General features: G+C 45.1%; 1 protein-coding gene and 1 long non-coding RNA gene across 5 annotated transcripts in view; one reads left to right on the top strand and one right to left on the bottom strand.

Moving 5' to 3' along the window:
• Positions 1-18,665, bottom strand: part of PAX2 (paired box 2) — an 85,639-nt gene that overhangs the window by 13,352 nt on the left and 53,622 nt on the right. For all 4 annotated transcript variants that reach the window (XM_050898648.1, XM_050898644.1, XM_050898646.1 and 1 more), the window contains exons 6-7: positions 13,456-13,631; positions 11,498-11,624 (exon numbers count right to left, since the gene is read on the bottom strand). In XM_050898648.1, coding sequence (XP_050754605.1) covers positions 11,498-11,624; positions 13,456-13,631 — 303 coding nt within the window. The remainder of the gene's footprint in view (positions 1-11,497; positions 11,625-13,455; positions 13,632-18,665) is intronic.
• LOC127017539 (uncharacterized) overlaps positions 1-18,665 on the top strand; it is a 184,286-nt gene that overhangs the window by 122,259 nt on the left and 43,362 nt on the right. The gene's annotated exons all lie outside the window — the stretch shown is intronic.

Here is an 18,665-nt window from a genome sequence, read left to right as displayed (position 1 = left end):
AGAACACCCACTGTTGTTGGGTCAGCAGTAAGAGAGTCCTGTGTTTGAACACCTGAAAGCGAAGTATAGATGATGTGATCAGATCTGATCCAAATCATCTCGCAAACCATCCACCCTCAGGTAAACAAATTAAATCCAATAAACGAAAGCCATCTCTCTGCCGTGATGGCAAGTGTTGCCAGTGGCCTATGAAATAAGTTAGTTCTGGTGGTTTTGATTTATACAGAGAAATATAAATGCGACATATAATTAGGACATAAATCTGACTTCATTAATGTAGAACTGGCTTAATTAACTCTAGGCACCTTATTGTGAGGCTGCAATGCTCACCTAGACAATAAAGGGCTGGGCAGTTTCTATCTGTGAATGCTGTTTATCCTGAGGCATTTGTTTCCTAAAGGTTTGCTACCTGGCAAAAATGATAGTTTGCCATCTGTGTTCTCCTCCAAGTACCTCTAACCTGGATGGCCAGCAAAGTTCTCTGATCACTGAGACTCCTTTGCGGCAAAGACATATGTTCATGGTTCAGTTGATTGGGAAGGATCAGTCCTGGCCAAAAGGCGTACAGTTCCTTTTTATTTAGTTTCCTTATGTGAAGTCTCTGGTGTGCTTGTCTGTGAGGATTGTCATTTCTTCTCCCTTTTTGCTATAGGAAGCTCTGTTTGGCAAGGACCTTTTGTGGAGGATATGGGGAATAGAAGCTGGAGTATCTGGTTCTTGTTGCACAGTTAATTAAAGTCACCAGAGTAGGCAGCACATCAGCACCCAGCTTCTGCTTTTTACAACTATATACTATCCTACAATCCTACCAGTGAACCTTCACGTGCCAGTGCCAGTCTCTGTAGATGGAGAAGCCCCAAAGCTATTTTTCTCCTGCATCCTCTGTCATCAGATGGCAAGGAGTGCATAGATTTGCCTTCAGGCCAGACAGGCAGAGTCACCACCAGCAGTCTGGGAGTGCTGAAGCCTTTATCCAAATAATATTGATACTAGATAATTTGGATGAATAGATCTGTCTGCAGGCAGAGGGCCAAAAGTTCCCCTGGCTTTCAGGGGCTGCAAGTGAAGTGATATTTTTCAAGGAAGCCATTTGACAGTCATACCTAAATAAACTAGGGACACTTTGGTCCTGGGCATTTTCCAGGCTCCTTTTTCAGCTCTCCATATTGTGCAAGAGAGGGCAGGTGTGGGGAGCCGCTGGGGAGGAAAGGGCAGAGAAGAAGATGGACACGGGAAGCGTGGGTGGGCAGAAGCAAGAGGTGCTATGGGCAGAGGTTAATCCTGTTTGCACAGCCCCCAGGCACGTTGGGTTTTCTAGTCCCTCCCCTGCTTTATTTCTCTTTTAAAGCATGGAATTTTCAGCTATAATCCTTCCTAAACCGCAGCATTTTTCAGGTGCTCTGTGTAAGTGAAACCATAATCTCTGGTAAAACAGACCGCTTAAGCTGCTGTAGCATTAGGCCAATCTGATCCAGCCCCTGGATTTCCGCTCTGCCCAGCCACCACAGAGAGGATTTCAGCCTGAAAGACTGTCTAAAGCCCTTGCAATGGGAACAACAGTGCTAGGCCTTGCCTTGCAAAGCTGAGAAGGGTTAAGGGACCAGGAGCTATTTGTCCTGGTGTTGTGAGGCTGTTAAAGCCCCTGTCAGACTCACAGCGGAGATGAGCCCAGCCCTCTCTTGAACACATCAAGGCTTATGAAGAAAAATTCCTCGCACCTTCCAGAGGCAGCACCACTTACTCAGTATGGGGGGATAAAGAAGTCAACAGTAACATGGCAAAAAGACTGGGACACAATAATGCTAAACACTCTTCTAAGAGTAGTGGAGAGGAGGCAAGGATAAGGTCAGACAGCAAATGATTGCACAACCAAAACTCAAACTTTTATGTGTCTATTTATCTATCTGTCTATCTTTCTCTCTACACTCTGCAGCTGCACAGACATAACTTATATCCCATGTATCTTTACTGGTGGATGGCATTTACCAATTTTTACTCCTTTGTTGTCCAACTCTCCCCTGACTAAAAGCACCTGAATTCTGTCTCCGATATAACTCCTGCCACTGCTATGCTGGAATAATTGCCCCAGCAGTGAGTTATAGCTCCAAAGTGTGTCAGTGTAGACGAGATCAATTGATTGATCTATCTATCCACCTGTGAATGGCACAGTCCCATTTTTCATTTTAACCATCTCAAATTTCAGCTGCACCTTTTTTGTTTTCACTTCTGATTTTCTCTATTCTCTAATTCTTTCGTATTTGTGATGGAGAACTTGCCCCTTCCTATCCCACGTCCTGCTAGTGCCAGCAAGCCAGCAAGCTGTGCAGCAGTGCCATACTGGCTTGTCTGTGTCTTGGGGGCTGTCCCTCAGTAAGGCTGCACCAGGGAACCCCAAGGTATCTGTCAGTGTCTTATTCTTAAGGCTGGAATACCGACCTGTAATCAAATGGGGGGTGGAATGAGTTTGCAGCCCCTTTCCAAAGCAGCAGAAATCTATTCCTGTCCCAGGCTCCTTTCTTCTTCTAAATGGCAAACGACATCCTCGTTTATAAGCGACAAAAAAAATACCACCCAGTGTCATGGTGGGGGAAATCTGAAAGAGTCAGCAGGGTGGGGGTATAGCTGGAAACATAGCAGAGGACTACATATTTTGTGCATGTCCTCCTCCTCTCTTTCTGACTGTACTTGGTGAGTTATGGCTGTTTTTCTTCCTTTCTAACCCTCTCCTCTGTTATTCTGGCGGAGAGCTAGAACTGGTGATCTCTGGCCTAAATTCCCCCTGAGAATGAAGGGATTTTGGCCAGACAGGGTGAGAGGAAGATTCACAGCTTTGGGTTCCTACAGAGACTCATCTCAGCTTTTATCGTGCTCTCTGCTGCTGGGAAGGGAAGCAGGGGGGTTTGCAGGACTAGATAAGCTGCTTGTTTTTCATTGTTGGCTTCCTGGAGGATAAGCTACCTGCATCCAGTGCTCCTTTTCTTTTCAGTAAACAAAGAATATCAAGATGGCACATCCCTGCATAAGGGCTGGCTTGTACACACCCACTTAACAACACTGCTCACCATCTTGACAATGTTTAGCATTCTTCATCTTTTCCTGGGGTCTCTATCAAATATTTGTATGACCCCAGTGCCTCACTCTTTAGAACACATATACTTAGAGCATCCCTTAGGGATCACTGTTTTATCTGTGAGGAACTGAGCCCAGAGAAGATGTACCCAAGTTCGTGTAGGAACCCTGCGCCAAAGCTGAATCTTTATCTCAGGTGTTTTGAATCCTGTGCTTGTACCCACCATTGAAACATCTTTTTCCATATTTACGTTCTCCATTCCTTAGAAAAGTTTCATTGTGGCAAACAGAATGGGACTGGGTCCTCAGCATTCATAAACTGATGAGTTTACACTACAGCCAGTAGAGTCACATCACTTTATCTCACATGAGAATCTTGCCTCAAATTCTAGAAGTCATGCAAAAGACCAAACTGGTCTGACACAGCATATCTTTCACTTTTGCTTTCTGTCATGTCAGAAGAACCGCTTTTTCTTTCATTTCTTAGTTTTCTAGCTTTTTTTTTTTGCAAGAGCATTATGCAAGTTGCACTGAAGATAAAGATCATCCAATTTTTTTTTCCCTTCTCTGTGATTGTAACAGACCTTTGCTAGAACAACTGAAAAGTGTGCAAAGATTAATCTGCTTCTTGTTGTACCTTTCTTGTCTTCTCTTTGTATTCCTGCTGACTGGAGAATGAGCCTTGCGTGTTCAGGTTTATTTTCTGTTTCTGCACAGATCCATCCATGTTCTTAGCCCAGCACTTTACTTGTGGGTTGTTGAAACACATGTTTAAAGAAACAGCCTTGGATTGCTTTCCCTGAGAGTCAAAACTGTTGTGACATCACTGATGTCAAGTTTTGAAATCTATTCGCCCCATTTTTTATAAAACTGAATTTTATAAATCTAGATTTTGTGTCTGATCTAATTAACTGCTGCTCTCCAAGTAAACTGACCTGCTAACTCTGTATGTTACTTTGGAGAGAAAAAGTTTTATAGTCTTTGTACAGAGTAAAACATGGAGCTTCCAGTAGACCTGTTATCTGGACTTACTCTTTGAAGCTAGTTGAGTACTGTTAGTGTTAATCACTTGAAAACTCCACTGAAGCCAACTTCATGTGGCTCTAAGTACATTTGTTTGCAAATGGAGCCGATGAAGGAAGATGTGCTTTAAAGTCTTGGGGAGGGAAAAAGATGTGCAACTTGTGCACTTGGCAAACAGAGTTCAGCGGAGTTCATATTGTTGTCCCCTTTCTTGAGTCCCAGCCCATCAGGCTGGGCAACTACTTTCCTGCCTTAAAGTGTAGCATATGCTTATTCCTTGGTGGGTTGGGACATGAATGTTACCTCTTAAACAAGATGCTTTTGAAATATATGCTGGGAAATGTAATTAGAACACGTTAGTTTTTCACACAGTCCTCATTATAGGTATCTCCAAGGTTTCATCACAATGATATTCTACTGATCATAAGATAGGATAGATCTTCCTGGGTAGCCCACAGCAATCCTAAACCTACAAAGAAGGGCCAAAGATTGCTGTAAGCTCTCCATTTCTCTGAAAGACTGCAGTGGGCAATTTCAATTGTACAAGCAGCTGGCCTGGTTAAATCCAGTACGGCTGATGGAGATCAAAAGTTATTAACACTTGCTGACAGGTGTTGCTTAACTCAGATATAAAGCACAGTCTTTGCTGTCAGTGCGCAAATATCTACATCACAAAAATTTTCATCATAGCCATACTTACTGGATCCTTCATTTAGCCTCAAAAGAAAAGGCAAAAACTGAATTGTTGGGAAGACGATATAGTTATTTTCTCTAAAAAAGTCCCTTTTTGTGCAGCAGCGTAGAGTGTGGCAGCCTGCAATGCTGTCCCCTTGCTGACAAAAATCGGACTGGGAATGCCAATTCACTGCTATTGTCATTACATGACATTATTGTCATTCACTGCTATTGTTCACTTAAATGCTAATTTAAGGAAGGTGAAGACATTATTTCTTTCGGGCCCATCCATTTCTAGGTTCCTCATTTCAATACGCCTTTCAAGCCCATAAGCCGCCTTCTTCAGCATCATAAAGTTATTGTCAGTGAAACTTCCATTGGATGCATGGAAGTAGTTTATGTGATTCCTTTCCCTCTCGCTATTCCTGTCTGTTCTAGGGATCATTCATCTGACCATCTATCAACCTCAGCCATTTGGTCCTGGAGAAGAGTAGTAACACCTTTTGCCTTTCCAAATTCCTTGACTAGATAAGAAGATATTATCTCTTCTTAGGGATGGGAAACAGTTGATGAAATTTAGAGGTCCTGTGGACTTCTACTTTTGCCAATTCCTCATCTTAAATAGAGGAGAAGCTTGCTCACAGAAAATACCTCCTTCATTTTGATGAGGCAGGATAGTAACAACCTTGTAGCAGCCATGTGAATGATTAGCATATTCCATTTTCAGGGCATTGGGTCATCCAGAGATGTGCCCTACCGGCTGCTTGACTGCTGGTGGCTACAGCCGTGATGCTGTGCTGCAGAGTGCAGGTCTGCATCTGTAGGATTTGTGGTCACCAAAGCCAATTTGGGGCCCCTAGCAGTTTGTTAAAGAGGTTTTCTTAAGTCAGCTCAGTCAAGCCCTGACCGGGGCCATTGCTCACTGGTGTCAGAGGCTAAAGTAGATTGGAGCAAGACAGGAAATTTTCACCAGTACAAACAAGGAAAAGGGGAAGGAAATGCTCCTCCTCTCAGCGTAGTGATACAAGTACAACTGAATATAATGATCAGTTTTAATCATGACTTAAAACAGCAAGCTGGATCAAACTTTACATTTGCACTATGAGGCTGTTTTCTAAAAGGTTGAATTTTATGGTTGGTAACAAATATTTTGACAAATACAAAATTTACACTAAACGTGGTTATTTCAGTTTCTGCTAAGTAGATGAACTGCATCTGTGCACATTTATTTAAGCAATTATGTTGTTTAATATAATTTGTCTTTACATATTATTATATGAGAAAATAGTGAACGATGAGTCCATATTATTATTTTATTAGATTATTAACTTTTTACTTGTGATCTGTGTCAAGTTATATTTGGATGGAAATTAGAATTAAATTAAAAACAGTATTTGTAATTATTCATGCTAATTAAATAAAATGACCACAAGTTCCCTGACTTCCTAAATATACTAGAACAGAAAAAGCAAGCTTTTCTAAGCAGGTTTTGCATTAAAAATGACTTATTAAATGAAGGAAAGGATATATAAGGAGGAATTTGAACTGATTTCAGAACCCAGTTTTAGAACTAATAGATCTCATCCTTTCACACGAAGCTTAATTCACTCACTGACAGAGGAAAACAAATGTTCCTGCTTTTTCAAATCCTAGTTTGTTTCTTAGTTTTGAATGACCTGGTATTGAACTGAACAAAATTCTCTTCAGTTCACTCACTAAGCTGAAACGAAGGAAATAATATCTTTTCACCTTGCAGGAGGCTAAAGTTTTCAAAAGATTGTTTATAATTTCAGAAAAACTTTGGATCCAGGTGTCTAGCCAGTGATTTCTCCGTGCTTAGCATCACAACTTTCTTGAAAACTTTCATAGAAATCAGATGCTGTTTAAGTACTATTTTTGTATGTCTCTCAGACATAGCAAGTAGCCTTTATGTCAGTAATTCTAAATTTTTTTTGCATACATTCATGTATGAATTTAAAAAAATAACTTAAACTGAAAAAGAATATGACCCCATGCCAGAGAGGGGAGGTCTGGAGGAAAGTGAGATCAACAGGGTTTGTGCTTTTTTGGTGCCTTTATTTGACACATCGTGAGTTGTCATCAGGATTTCTCACCCTGGATAATACTTGTTGCTTTAGGGAAAAATTTATTTCCCAGAGAGAAGGAAACATTTTCTCTACAGGACATGGTAGCTGTTTTGGTGGGTGGTGATAATGTTAAAGGTTACCTGTTCCTGTTAATAGGTGCTAACCATAGCACAGAGGCACTCAGAAACCTCCTCACAGGAAAAGAAGGGGACACATACTCCCATTTCAGCCAACAGTAGAAGTTCCTGCAGTGCTTTTTTTGCCCTGTTTTTCTTGGGCTTGTCTTTTACCTTTACTTTTCTTTGTAGATCTCACTGATTGTAGTGGGCTGGCAAACAAGGTCTATTTAGTTAAAACTGCTGGGATTCAATTAAGGGAAGTTTTTCTTTACGTTTGCTGTAATTGTACGATCCATCTAGTAGGTAAATCCTCCCCTTCAGTAGTCTGTTAATATGCAAGTTTCAAGCCATACATGAAAAGTCCATTGTATTTTATTTCCCATAGTGCTGCCTCTCTGTTGGGTAACTTCTGGGCTAGATAATTGAGTTGGAAAGGACTCTGCTCCCAAACTATTAATCTAAGTCCCCAGAACTCAGAACCTGGTTTGAAGACACCTCACTTCTTTCATGCATGCCTGTTTCAAAAGATGTGACTTCTGATGGTGCTTAAAGAAGGATCTTAACCTTTGTTCTCAAAGGATTCAAGGCTTCTGTGAACAACCTTGTGCTTTTAAAGTACTCCTCTTGCTAGTGCCAAAATCTTGAGGTTCTCCCCGGCTCACCTCTCGGGTGTTAGCTACTGAGTCCCTTCCAAACTCAAAGATCTGTGGAAACTACTGAATAAAAGAAAGCCTTTGAAGTTTTCTGTGTTTACTTAGCCCTGTATAGATTTATACTCATCTGCCTGGGCTGTTTGCCTTCAATAGAAATAATTGAAGTAGAATATCTCTGAACAACAGAATTCTTGTCTTGGTGTTCAACTGCAGGTACTTGCCTTATCTTGATATGTTCAAGTTTGGATCTTTGCTTCTAGGAAATCTGACTGGCGTCCAAAGATACTGTCCAAGAAACTGTCAGGGATCTACGCCAATCTAGCTACGATGGCCATGCAACATCAAGGCAAGATGTAGCTGGCCCACTGGCCTGTGTGTGAAGGAAGAGGTTAGGTGGTGTTCTCAGGCAGCTCTTAAGAGCTTTCTCTCTCTGATACTTCACAAGGAAGTTGAAAATTTCTACATTGTCTGTTCTATATGAAGGACAGCAGGAGCTTGTTTCCTAGCATGTTGCCTAGCTAGCCCCTAAGTGTCAGCTCGTTCATGGAAATTCCTTGCAGATACTTAATGGGGAGAAATAAGGGTGAACTGTCTGCTCCATAGTAAATAAATGTTTTTGTTTACTTGCTTTAGGAGCTGCAAGTAATAAATGGACCATCTAAGATGTGTTAGATAGAATAATTGTCTGAAAGGGAGTGTTTGATACTGGCAGTACTAGGCAAGGCTGTGCTGCATGTAACTGTGGTGCTAAGCTGTGTCTTTGAATAGATAGCCAGGACTTTGGGGAAGACATTCTTGCATGTTGGGGAGGTGACTCCCTGTTTTGCAGCATTTCTAGCTCTTCAATTCTGGGAAGCTCACAGACAGTTAAAGGGACTTCAGCAACATCTGTACTTAACTATCTCACTACATTCCAAGATTTTAGGTAGTTACATATTTTTGAGGTTTTGATGGCTTTTGGAGAGGTGTATTCTCAGAACAGTGTGAGCTGAGAGAGCTTGCTGAGGAAAGCTAGTCATGATCCAGAGAGAGGAGAAGGACTTCCTCTGAAGTCTTCAGAAAGAGCAGGAATCCAGTGCCAGACAGCTTTGGTTTGGAAAGAGCTAGTGATACTTTTTTCTGTCTGGGAAGACTAAGCTGGGGGGGGACTTTCTTGTAGACTGAAGCTAAATCTTACAACCTGAAGTGACTGCACACAGAGTTTGTACCCTCCATGGGTGGATTTGTTTCACATTTGTTTCAGATATCACCTGGGTTCACAGACTGACTGGGACAAGAGCAAAGAGGCATTTTAAAGATGACACTATAGCAGCAAAACAGGCAACCAGCAATTCAGTACTCGCTATTACTCCAATATCCCTTCTTGGGAGAGGGATCTGGGTGATACCAAAGAAATGGGCACGCTCCCAGTCTCTTCCTTAATTTCCTGGCCGGGGTAGATCAGGAGGCAGCACTGAGTTCCTCACCTCTCTGGTCCTTCCTGAAAGCATTGCCCAGCCCCATAGCAAACATATCATGAATCATTCATCTTTAATAGATTATGCAAATTGAGGACATCAGATCAATGAAGATCAATAACTGCAACCATTTAATTGCCAGCAAAAACATTTTAAGAATGAGCATTATCTGAAGTCCTTTCTTGGGTAATGGCACCATTAATCCAAACGTTGGATCCTGGCCTAAGTGTAGAGGAAAAATTCTCCGCCCCTCTTCCCCTGCTGCCTTTCAGGGTGTTGAGGGGTTTTTTTTCCCTTTTCATTTCCAGTTTCTGAGTTTCCCCATCATTACCACCAGTGAACAGCTCCCAACGCTAATAGTTCTGCTTTTGTTACTCTGCACTGATTGAAATGTCGCATACAGATTGAGATGTTAGTGCTAAGTTGCCACCTGGGAATGTCAAGCTGGGTCTGAAATGAACTTTTCTCACTCTTGGATCCAGATGGATCAGATGGGGATGTTCTCGAGCTGAGCTGGGAGTGTTGCAGGGAATAGAGTGGGGATGGCACAGGGTGGGGGGGACATGAAGATTTTCTGCCTCAGCCCACAGCCTTTTCTGTGAGGCCAAATCTGTGTCCTGCTGTCCCCTTGTGAGAGTCATGTCCAAAGGTTGTGCAGTGTCCCCAGTCTTCGGGAATTCTGCTCGCACATTAACAGGCTGGAATGCACCATCTTCACTTAGGCAGAAGGACTAAAAAGAATTATTTTGATGGCCCCTTTGAATCTTAAACTCTGATTTTAGGTGCCTCACCTTTACATCCAGCTATGGGGATCTGCCTTCCACGAAGGAAGGACAGTACTGCTTTCTTACTGGCTTTGCCCCCCAAAGACAGGAAAGTATTTCCTTTAAGAGATGTAGATCTGCTAAATGGTAGATGGACACCAGCTGAGTTTTGTCTTGCATATGCAAATACAAAGAAAGGTGGAACAATTTTGCCACAGCTGAGCCATTTTTTTCTGGTTGGCTAAGAAACTGTGTGGCTACAAGGATCCTGGATCAAGCCTGATAGCAGTAAAAGCCATGAAAAAAGTCTGGGGATGTCATGCTTTCTAGACACTCCCTAAATATGCAGTTCACCTCCCTGTGGTTCTCCATGACGTTTTGCAGACCTCACACTGAATCTCCTCTGTATTTGGGGTAACTGTTACTAATCTTGCCTGGTCCCAAAGTTCCTGGTAGCCAAAAGTTGCATGTAACAATATGCCTTTGCTCAGTGTTTGCTGAACAAGCAATGACTGCCTGCCTCAGCCTTCTGCAAGAAAAAGTTGAGATACAAACGCCAGTGCTCTTGATTCTGTGCCATCAGAGGACAGCTTTTTGGCCAAGAGGCAACAGCTCTTTCCCTTGCTAACAGGACTTACACCTCTTTGTCATGAGTTATTTCTCAACTTACACCGCGAGGTTTCTAGAGGGGCCACAGCAGTTGTAGGAAAAGGGGGGTATACCAAACAGGGGCGAGTCACTTGGGCCTTGCCAGCTGCTTTAGCTACCCAGGAGGAGATGTGCAAATCTATGGTAGCTGTTTGAGCAGGGATCAGCGGCAACTAAAGCCTGAGAAGAAGGGCTGTGGCACCAGAATATCTCCTTATGGCTCTAGACACGCACAGGGAAAGCAGCCTAACACTAGTATCAGGATGGTGCGGCCCCAGGACAACCCTGTGCCGCTCAGGTCCTGCATGTGCCACCAGCAAAGAGGAAGTCTGTGTGGAGCAGCTGCTGCAGAAATTGCCTCCTACTTCAGCGCACCCTGATTCCTCTGCTGTCATGCACTTGCTCTCATTTCCTACTCTCCCAGACATACCTGAGTTTAATGTGCCCACACGTGAGGGAAGGGGAAAGGCTGTAAACAAATTTCTTTTGCTAGCTGCTGTTAGAGACTTGTGGGCTTAAGGAAGAGGGAGTTTAGCAGTCACAGTTCAGCAGACCTCAGTATTTAGTTTGCAAATGCCCCTTCCAAATGCCAGGGCTGAATAAAACTTAAATTATTATTTCTCCCCGAGAAAACCAAGTGCAGATCATGGGTAAGCCACGACCCTCTTGTTCTCAGACACAAAGGAAAAAATCAAAGTGCGTATTTGGACATATCTGTCCTCCACCAACATCCATCCCTAAGCCCCACCTGGGCACACAAGTTCCCGATTCACACCTGGGTTTGCCTGTCTTTGAGTCACACCTGGGCACCTCTAGGGGTACCCAAAACTGCCAAATCTGAATCTCAAGCTTCTCTTGAGCCCTTATGTCCTCCACAGTCTTTCTGTCTCTTTCCATGTTTGCCACAGAGGGATATCTTGCATTAGCAGAAAAAGCAGAAGCTAATGGTGATGAGGGAAATAAATAAAAAGCTTGGTTCTGCTGTTTGGTCAGGCAGCTTACCGGTCACCACAGGGTACGTCTGGGGTCCTGACACATTTGTCCCCAGGTCTGGGTTAGCAGAGGTGGATAGACTTGATTTGACTTCATCGAGACCAGGGGTCAGAGCTGGGAGGGAGTACTCATTACCCTGGGGAAGAGAGGAGAAAGACAGCTCGCTATTGATGCGCTGGGAGAAAGGGAAGGGTGTACAGATGGGGGGGAGGAAGAGGAGAGATGCAAACCCCTGCACAGATGGAAGAGGAGGAGGAGGAGGAAACAGAGAAGGTGAAGTGACAAGAGGGTTGTGGGGGAGTTCCTAGGATGAACTATCCCGCCCGCTTGTGTGCCGCTGTGAAGGGGAAGAGGGGTGGGGGATCTGGCCCGTTATCTGTGGTATGACTGAGCCTTCGTTCAGTGCTGTGGGGATGGCTGCCTGTGCCAGCCCAGGGGAGAAGAAAGGGGAAATCCACGTCCCCTCCCCTTGGCTGCGCGGACGCGGGAGGTGTTTGCCCTGGTGACAAGGACAGCTGGGGCAGAGGACTGCAATGACATGACTGGGACAGGCGGGCTGTAGAAAGCAGTCGGTGTTGGCCCACTGTAGCCAGGCTCTCTGCTGAGTCGTCTGCCTCCCCTCCGCCGTTACCTCTGTCCTAGCTCTTTAAAAACAAACAAAGAAGCCTCATCCCCTGCCTCTGTCACTCTGTGCATTGGGGTATGAAATTGGGGAGGGGGGAGCCACATGGCTAACAGAAGGGTGGGAGGGGGAGAGCCATTGAATCTGAAAGGGTGTCCTGTCCGAAAGGCTCTGGTAATTGCCTTTTTATTGTGGCAGCCTCCGGACCAGACGCGGGAGCTGGAGAAACCGGGAAGGCTACAAAACAGCAGGAAAAGTTGCTCTGATTAATATTACGTTAAATTAAAACTGATTTTCTGCTCTTTCTGCTCCGTTTTTTTCCATGAGCTTCCCCAACCCCCTCCCCACATCTCCCCCTCCTCCAGCGGGCTCTCCGCACGCTGCCCCCTCCCCACCCCTGTCCCTGCTTGGCTAGGACTGCCTAGTCATTTCCAATTCCTTCTCGTATTGATCTTCCTGTAGAAATCAGTTTTGTAATTAGCTGCAAATTAGGCCTTCTACTGGGGGTGAGCCTGCCCCCTGATTTATCACCAGAGTAATTCGCTGTGATCGGAGAGAAATTAAAATGAACTCAATTAGGCTTCGGATTTGCTTTATGGGCCCTGCTCAGAGTTTCAGGGGGAAAAATGACTGTGCTGGTGCTTAATAGTCTAATGAAAGTAAATAAAGGTTATTCATTGTAATAAACCCAGGGACTCTGGGATGAAGGGAGTCCACAGCCAGCCTCTCCGTCTCTTCCTTTGTTGGTTTATGGCTTGGGGCGGTTTAAAAAGACTTTTGATTTTCATTTTATTAAGACAAACAGCTTTTGGGATAAAAGGCCGGGGGAGTAAGGGAAAGGGGGGCAGAGCTGCAGAAGTGCGGAAAACTAGGTTGGAGATGGGAGTCAAGTCTCAGCTTTGGGCCATGAAGGAAAATGCGCTGTTAAATCCCGACCTGTGGCTCGCTGGTCACCGGCGTGATCTGAGAGTGCAGGAGTTTCCATGCAGTGCTGTGTGCCGGTGAACATGCTTGGCAGTGTTTGCGTGTTCATGGCAAGAACATGCCTGCACACCTGCAGGTGTGTGTGCAGAGGGAAAGGTGGACACGGGGATTTGGGGAGAGCACAGTGTGCGTGTATACAGCAAGTTCACGAGAGGAGGTAGAGCTCGTGTATACACGTGCATCAGCACAGTGACATATTTACAACTAGAAAGTGCTGTAAAATGTAAATGTGATGTATGTGCAATAACAGGTCAGTGTGAGAACAAGGGGTGAAGAGGGGGAGAGTGATTTCGGTGAGGGAGTCTCCCTGCCATCATCCTATGGGCGCCTGCGGGTCCCCATTACCAGGCTGGGCCCTCACCTGCTCAGATTTGATGTGCTCTGATGTTTGAAAGACGTCAGGGTAAGAAGGACGCTCAAAAACTCGATCTAAAGCTTCCAGCTGCTGCTGGGTGAAAGTGTCGCCACGAAGGTGCTTCCGCAAACTGTCCACGCTGCTCTGGGAATCTCCGTTGGGAACTGAGCCCTCGGATACATCTGCAGGGCACAGACAGAGAAAACAGGGAGTTAACACCACCCTGGCTCAGATCAGCAAGGGATGTGGGACAAGGACAGAGTGGGAAAGAGTGGGGCCCTCTGCCTCCACCCAGAGAGCTGTGCCACTCCTGCAGGAAGGGGAGGCTGCGGGGACCCAAGGGAAGCCCCCTCCTGTCTGCTGGAGCAGCCAGGCTGCTCCCACGGGCTCTGTGGGACTCTCCTGCCCAGGATGAGTGAGGCTGTGGAGAATGGTGCTCGGCTCAGAGATGAGTTTCGGTTCCGCTGATTTTCAGTGTTAAAAATTGCCAAATCTCCATTGCTGAGCATAAAATGGGAGCAAAGCACAGCGATTAGCATCGCTAGAAGGCTACTGGAGAGGCAGCTCACAGAGAAACCAGAGTACTGAGGATGGACCTGTACTGGAGACGGCTGAGGAAGCCTGGAATGGAGAAAGGGCTCTCTTACAGCTTGGAAGGGAGTCAGTCTCTGTTGTAGCTCCCCAGTCCCAATAGAAGTTATATCTCTGTTATAATTTCCTTCTCATCTGATCTTGTCCTGTCGTACCCCAGATGAGTCTTTCATCCCCCTCAGATAACAGGAATGATCCCGTTTCTGACTCCATGTTTCACCAGAGACAAGTCCCTGTGGACCGTCTGTCCCATCCAACATATGTTGGTTTCTGTTACAATCTCTATCCCATTCTCCTGCATGTAGCTCGTGATTTATCAGAACCCATATCTATTCTAAAACTCCCTCCAAAATGAGATGAATCTTTGTCTCTGTCGGTCCCCCTTCCTATCTAAAATGAATTATTGTATTACAAAACCTAGTCGTTCTCAGTGGGAATCAGCCTTCCTGGTATTCCTTTGTTCTTACTAGGAAAAAAATCCTTTTTCTGGTAGAAGCATCACCAGAAGTGCTTCTCTGTCCCTGGAACAGCCCTCTGACACAGTCCAATCTCACTGGAGTGCCTCCTGCCATGTTCCAGGTGAACATCTCTATCTCTGTTGTGCCATCCCATGTCTCTTACAGCCCAGTCATCCCCTCCGAGGTGAGTCCATTATAAATGCCCTGCCCCATCCAAAGTGAATCTTTCCCTGTGATAAACCACCTTATCACCCACCTGTTTTTGGTTTTTTTTCCCCTGTTATCCCCCAACTCAAATGAGGTGCATTTATCTTGGTTATAACCCCTTTTTATCTGAAGTGAGTGAGTCTCCTGCTATTAGCATCTGTCACATCCAAGGTGAGTCTGTCTGTTATAACCTCCTGTCCCAGCTGAAGTGAATCTTCCTTTGTCATAATCCCTCATCTCATCTGAGGCAAGTCTGCTCATTATAATCTTCTCCAACTGTGCTGAGTATCTTTCTGCTGTCACCTCTCAGCCTAACTTTGGTGAGACTGGTTATAATCCCCTGTCTCATCCATGCTGATATACCTCCATACCCTCCATGCTGAATCTCTACCTACTGTGCTTCATCAGACATAAGCCTGACTGTCTTATCACACTGTCTAACCTAAGATCAGGTTCTCCCTCTTGCGCTGCGATTACTTTCCTGCTTTTTCACTATTATTCCTCATACTTCAGCCTTTCTTGGTGGCTTCCAGTCTGTGAATCTCAGAAACTTGCTGTCTGTCGAGAAAGTGGTTGAGGGATCTGTATAGACCTTTTCCCTCCTCCATGCGATCTGCGAGGTCTCATGGGCAGACGATGCTCCCAGGAGCCTGGAGTGGCATTCACTGTGCAATGGCCAGAACTGTGCCACTGCACCGCTTCATCTTTTAGCTTGTGGATGGTGCCAAGATGGGTATTTTCCTGGCACAGTTTATGCCCAACTGGTGGCCCAGAGTTATAACTGAGCCTGCTGCCTTCTGGCTATGAGATATATCCGTTTATAGGTGATTATACGATATGATATAATCAATAGTACATTATATACAGTAACGTAGTACAGTACGACTCGCAAGACCATAGAAAATATTACATATTGATTTGTCCCAGCCAGCAGCTTTCCCTCGAGCAGCTCCTTCTCTCTTTCTTTTCCACCCCTAGCCAGAGCAGGGCTGTTTACTGGCACTGATCCCTGGCATTTTCTCCTCTCCTCAGGCTTATTTGCACAAGGGAAAATTCTCAAGTTCCTGAAAGCTGGAGTTCATGACAGATTTGACTAAGAGAAAACAAAGCAAAGACCAGGCTTGGTGGACTGCACACTGTGTGTGTCAGTGCAGTTTTCGTGTTTCAGATGGACTGGGCTGTTACTGCAGGGGGTAGCTTTCAGGAGGACTATGGTAGCTTGAGGCTCATGCTCCCAGTTCCAGTAGGCACTTCTCTCTGGTCCTCCCTGCAGAAAGCTGGCACAGAGCTCCTGGGTCCAGGCTTGGAAAAAAAAATGTGTCTTTCTGTATCAGCGCTTGTCTCAACCTGTCTGCAGCCTGTGAAGCTGTTTGCCTTTGAGGATTTTTCCACGTGTCAGCGTGCATGACTGTGCACACCATGATGCTAATACACGTGGGTATTTTTGCAGTAGATCATTATTCTGGTATTCTTTAGATTCTGCATCACCGTACATGCCTGAGCAGCCGTTTGTCTGCGGTGGCTGGTTAAGGCTATATTTGATTTTCAAGGATGGCAGCCCTACCCTATGCATGGTGTTTGGTGTGAGTTCACATATACAGTAAAACTTCCATTGAATGTCATTAAATTGGATTTTACCCTTAGTGAGTTGCCCTGGGTGGTTAAACAGATTAGTGCACACATGCACATGTATTTGCAATTCCTGTCTGCCTGCAGAGCCCTGTGCACGCGTGTCTACCCTGTGTGCACAGGCCATGCCTTTGTGTGAAGAAACTGAAACCACAGCTTTCCCAAGTCGCTGTAGGAGTCTCTTTTCCTTCATTTATTCAGGGGCCCTTCAGATCTTGACAAATCTGTCACTCTAAATTTGCGAGAGATTATGGTGCTCTCTCCCTAGCACGGAGAGAGTTGATATATGATATCTGCTGCCCCTATTGATTGCCTGATCTGGTGGCAGAGGGCTGGCGAAATGAACTTGAAATGAACATCATGCCTCAACTCATTGTGCGTATAATACACTGCTTAATCCCACATTTTTCAGCCGCTATGGAATTCAATTGATCAATCATGTCCCTCTGATAGTACTGTTTTAGGGGTTATTGCTGCTCTGCTCACTGACCTTTTTATTTATTTATTTATTTGTGTCAGCGCGCACGCATGTACGTTAAGTGCGTATGTGTATTTGGTAAACTCAGGACCAGCTGATAAGAAAGGACCTGTATAGTTAGTGGGAAATGAAAGAAAAGGATGAAGGGAGGAGAAAGGGAAGGAACGGGGTTAGATAAGAAATCAGAATGATCACAGCAAGCAAATAGATAGAGAGAGGTGGAAAAGTTGTAAGGAGAAAGGCAATGCTTTAGTTTAGGTGGGAGTTCTGGATATGGGGCGGGGGGGCACTCTGCCATGGCATAGGCTTTAAAATCTACAACAGAGAAGAAACTTTTGACAGGGGCCTATAGGCTACCTCGAGGAGGACCTTGTCTAAACAGCTTGCAATAGTATTGGACTTAATAATGGTAGGGCACACAAATCCCAAACTTCACAGAGCAATAATATGAGCTGTGCATATGGATTTTACTTATGAAGCGGAGAAAGTTTCACAGAGATGATCCTGAAAGACGGATTTATATGTCTTGTGTTGTTCACACTGAGACATTCACAGTCACGGATCATTATATTTTCTTGAAAACCAAAGGACTGCAAATCCCCTGTGTTTGTTTTCTGGTGTCAAAACCTATAGAGGATGCGTTTTCATTTTTGCCCTGAAACTGCAAGGGACAGACACTTATATCTGGTTTTAGATCAAAGTTGCAATTCTCATCTAAGCATATGACTGTGTGAGCTAGACTATCAGCAGAAGCCTCAAACATTGTAATAGACGAAGTATGGGAGCTCACAACTGCGTGGATATAGCAAAGGTGGCAGTAAGGAGCAGAGAGGACTTGGGGAAGAGATGGGGTCCATCAAAGGGCTGTGGATGAAAGTGAAGGGAGGGCTCACGGGGAAAATTTGGGTTGGGAAAGACTAGCGGATCCCATGAGGAATGGCACTGTGGTGGGCAACAGTCACTTCAACTGAGGAAGAACAGTGCTAGGAGTAAAAGCTTAAGGGATGGGGATTTGCCAAGAAAGCAGCTCTTGGAAGGGGTGCTGTGGTGAAAGCAAGGCTTCAGCTGCAGGATGAGTCTGGGGATGCCACCTAGGTAACTGCGCTAGCTGTACCATTAGGAAGCATCATCACCTTTCCCAGTTCCCTTTTTACTGGCAAGGGAAACTGTGGTACTGTGACACAGGGACACCTCTCTTAAATCAGAAGGATCTTAACAAACAGCTTGAGAGGTGAACCATGGCCTCGGTCACTGTGTCCCTCACAAGAGCACACAGCTGCTGTCAGCATGATCATGACTGGCCTTGCACATGTGACAGGAAACATCTCTCCTCCCAAGGGGCTGCCGAGGGAGCGCACACAGCCAATGTTCAGTGTAAACCTTCAACACAAGACACAGAAATGCTCCACGGGTGTCACAGAAGTATCCTGACAGATAACAAGGAAATGCTGTGCCAGCGGACACAGCAACAACCTTAACTACATCTGACACAGGGAATATGCCCATTAAATAGCTCCAAAACAAAGAGACATTCCCAGGTCTGGAGGCCATAAAGACACCATCATGTACAAGTAGCACAAAGCAGTATAGTACAGTTACCTCCCTGGCTACAGGTGACAGAGAGCACCCTTGCTCAGGGTGGGACGGGGCCATCTCAACAAATAATTCAGAAGTATTGCTGACATAGGAAGACCTTTGTGGTGCAGAAACATGTAGGAAGGTCATGAGAAGCTGTGCAGCTGGCACACAAACATGGAGATCCTGTTCTCTTTTGGGGCAGGGGCTACTACCGCCCCCATGACGCGTCTGCCTGCTGCCTCCTGGGGCCCCGATCTCAGCTGGGGCCTCGCAGC

The sequence above is a fragment of the Gymnogyps californianus genome, chromosome 6 (assembly GCF_018139145.2).
Source record: "Gymnogyps californianus isolate 813 chromosome 6, ASM1813914v2, whole genome shotgun sequence".
NCBI lineage: Eukaryota > Metazoa > Chordata > Aves > Accipitriformes > Cathartidae > Gymnogyps > Gymnogyps californianus.
The sequence above is the reverse complement of the archived record's forward strand: the minus strand, read 5'-3'. Positions and strand labels throughout refer to the sequence as shown.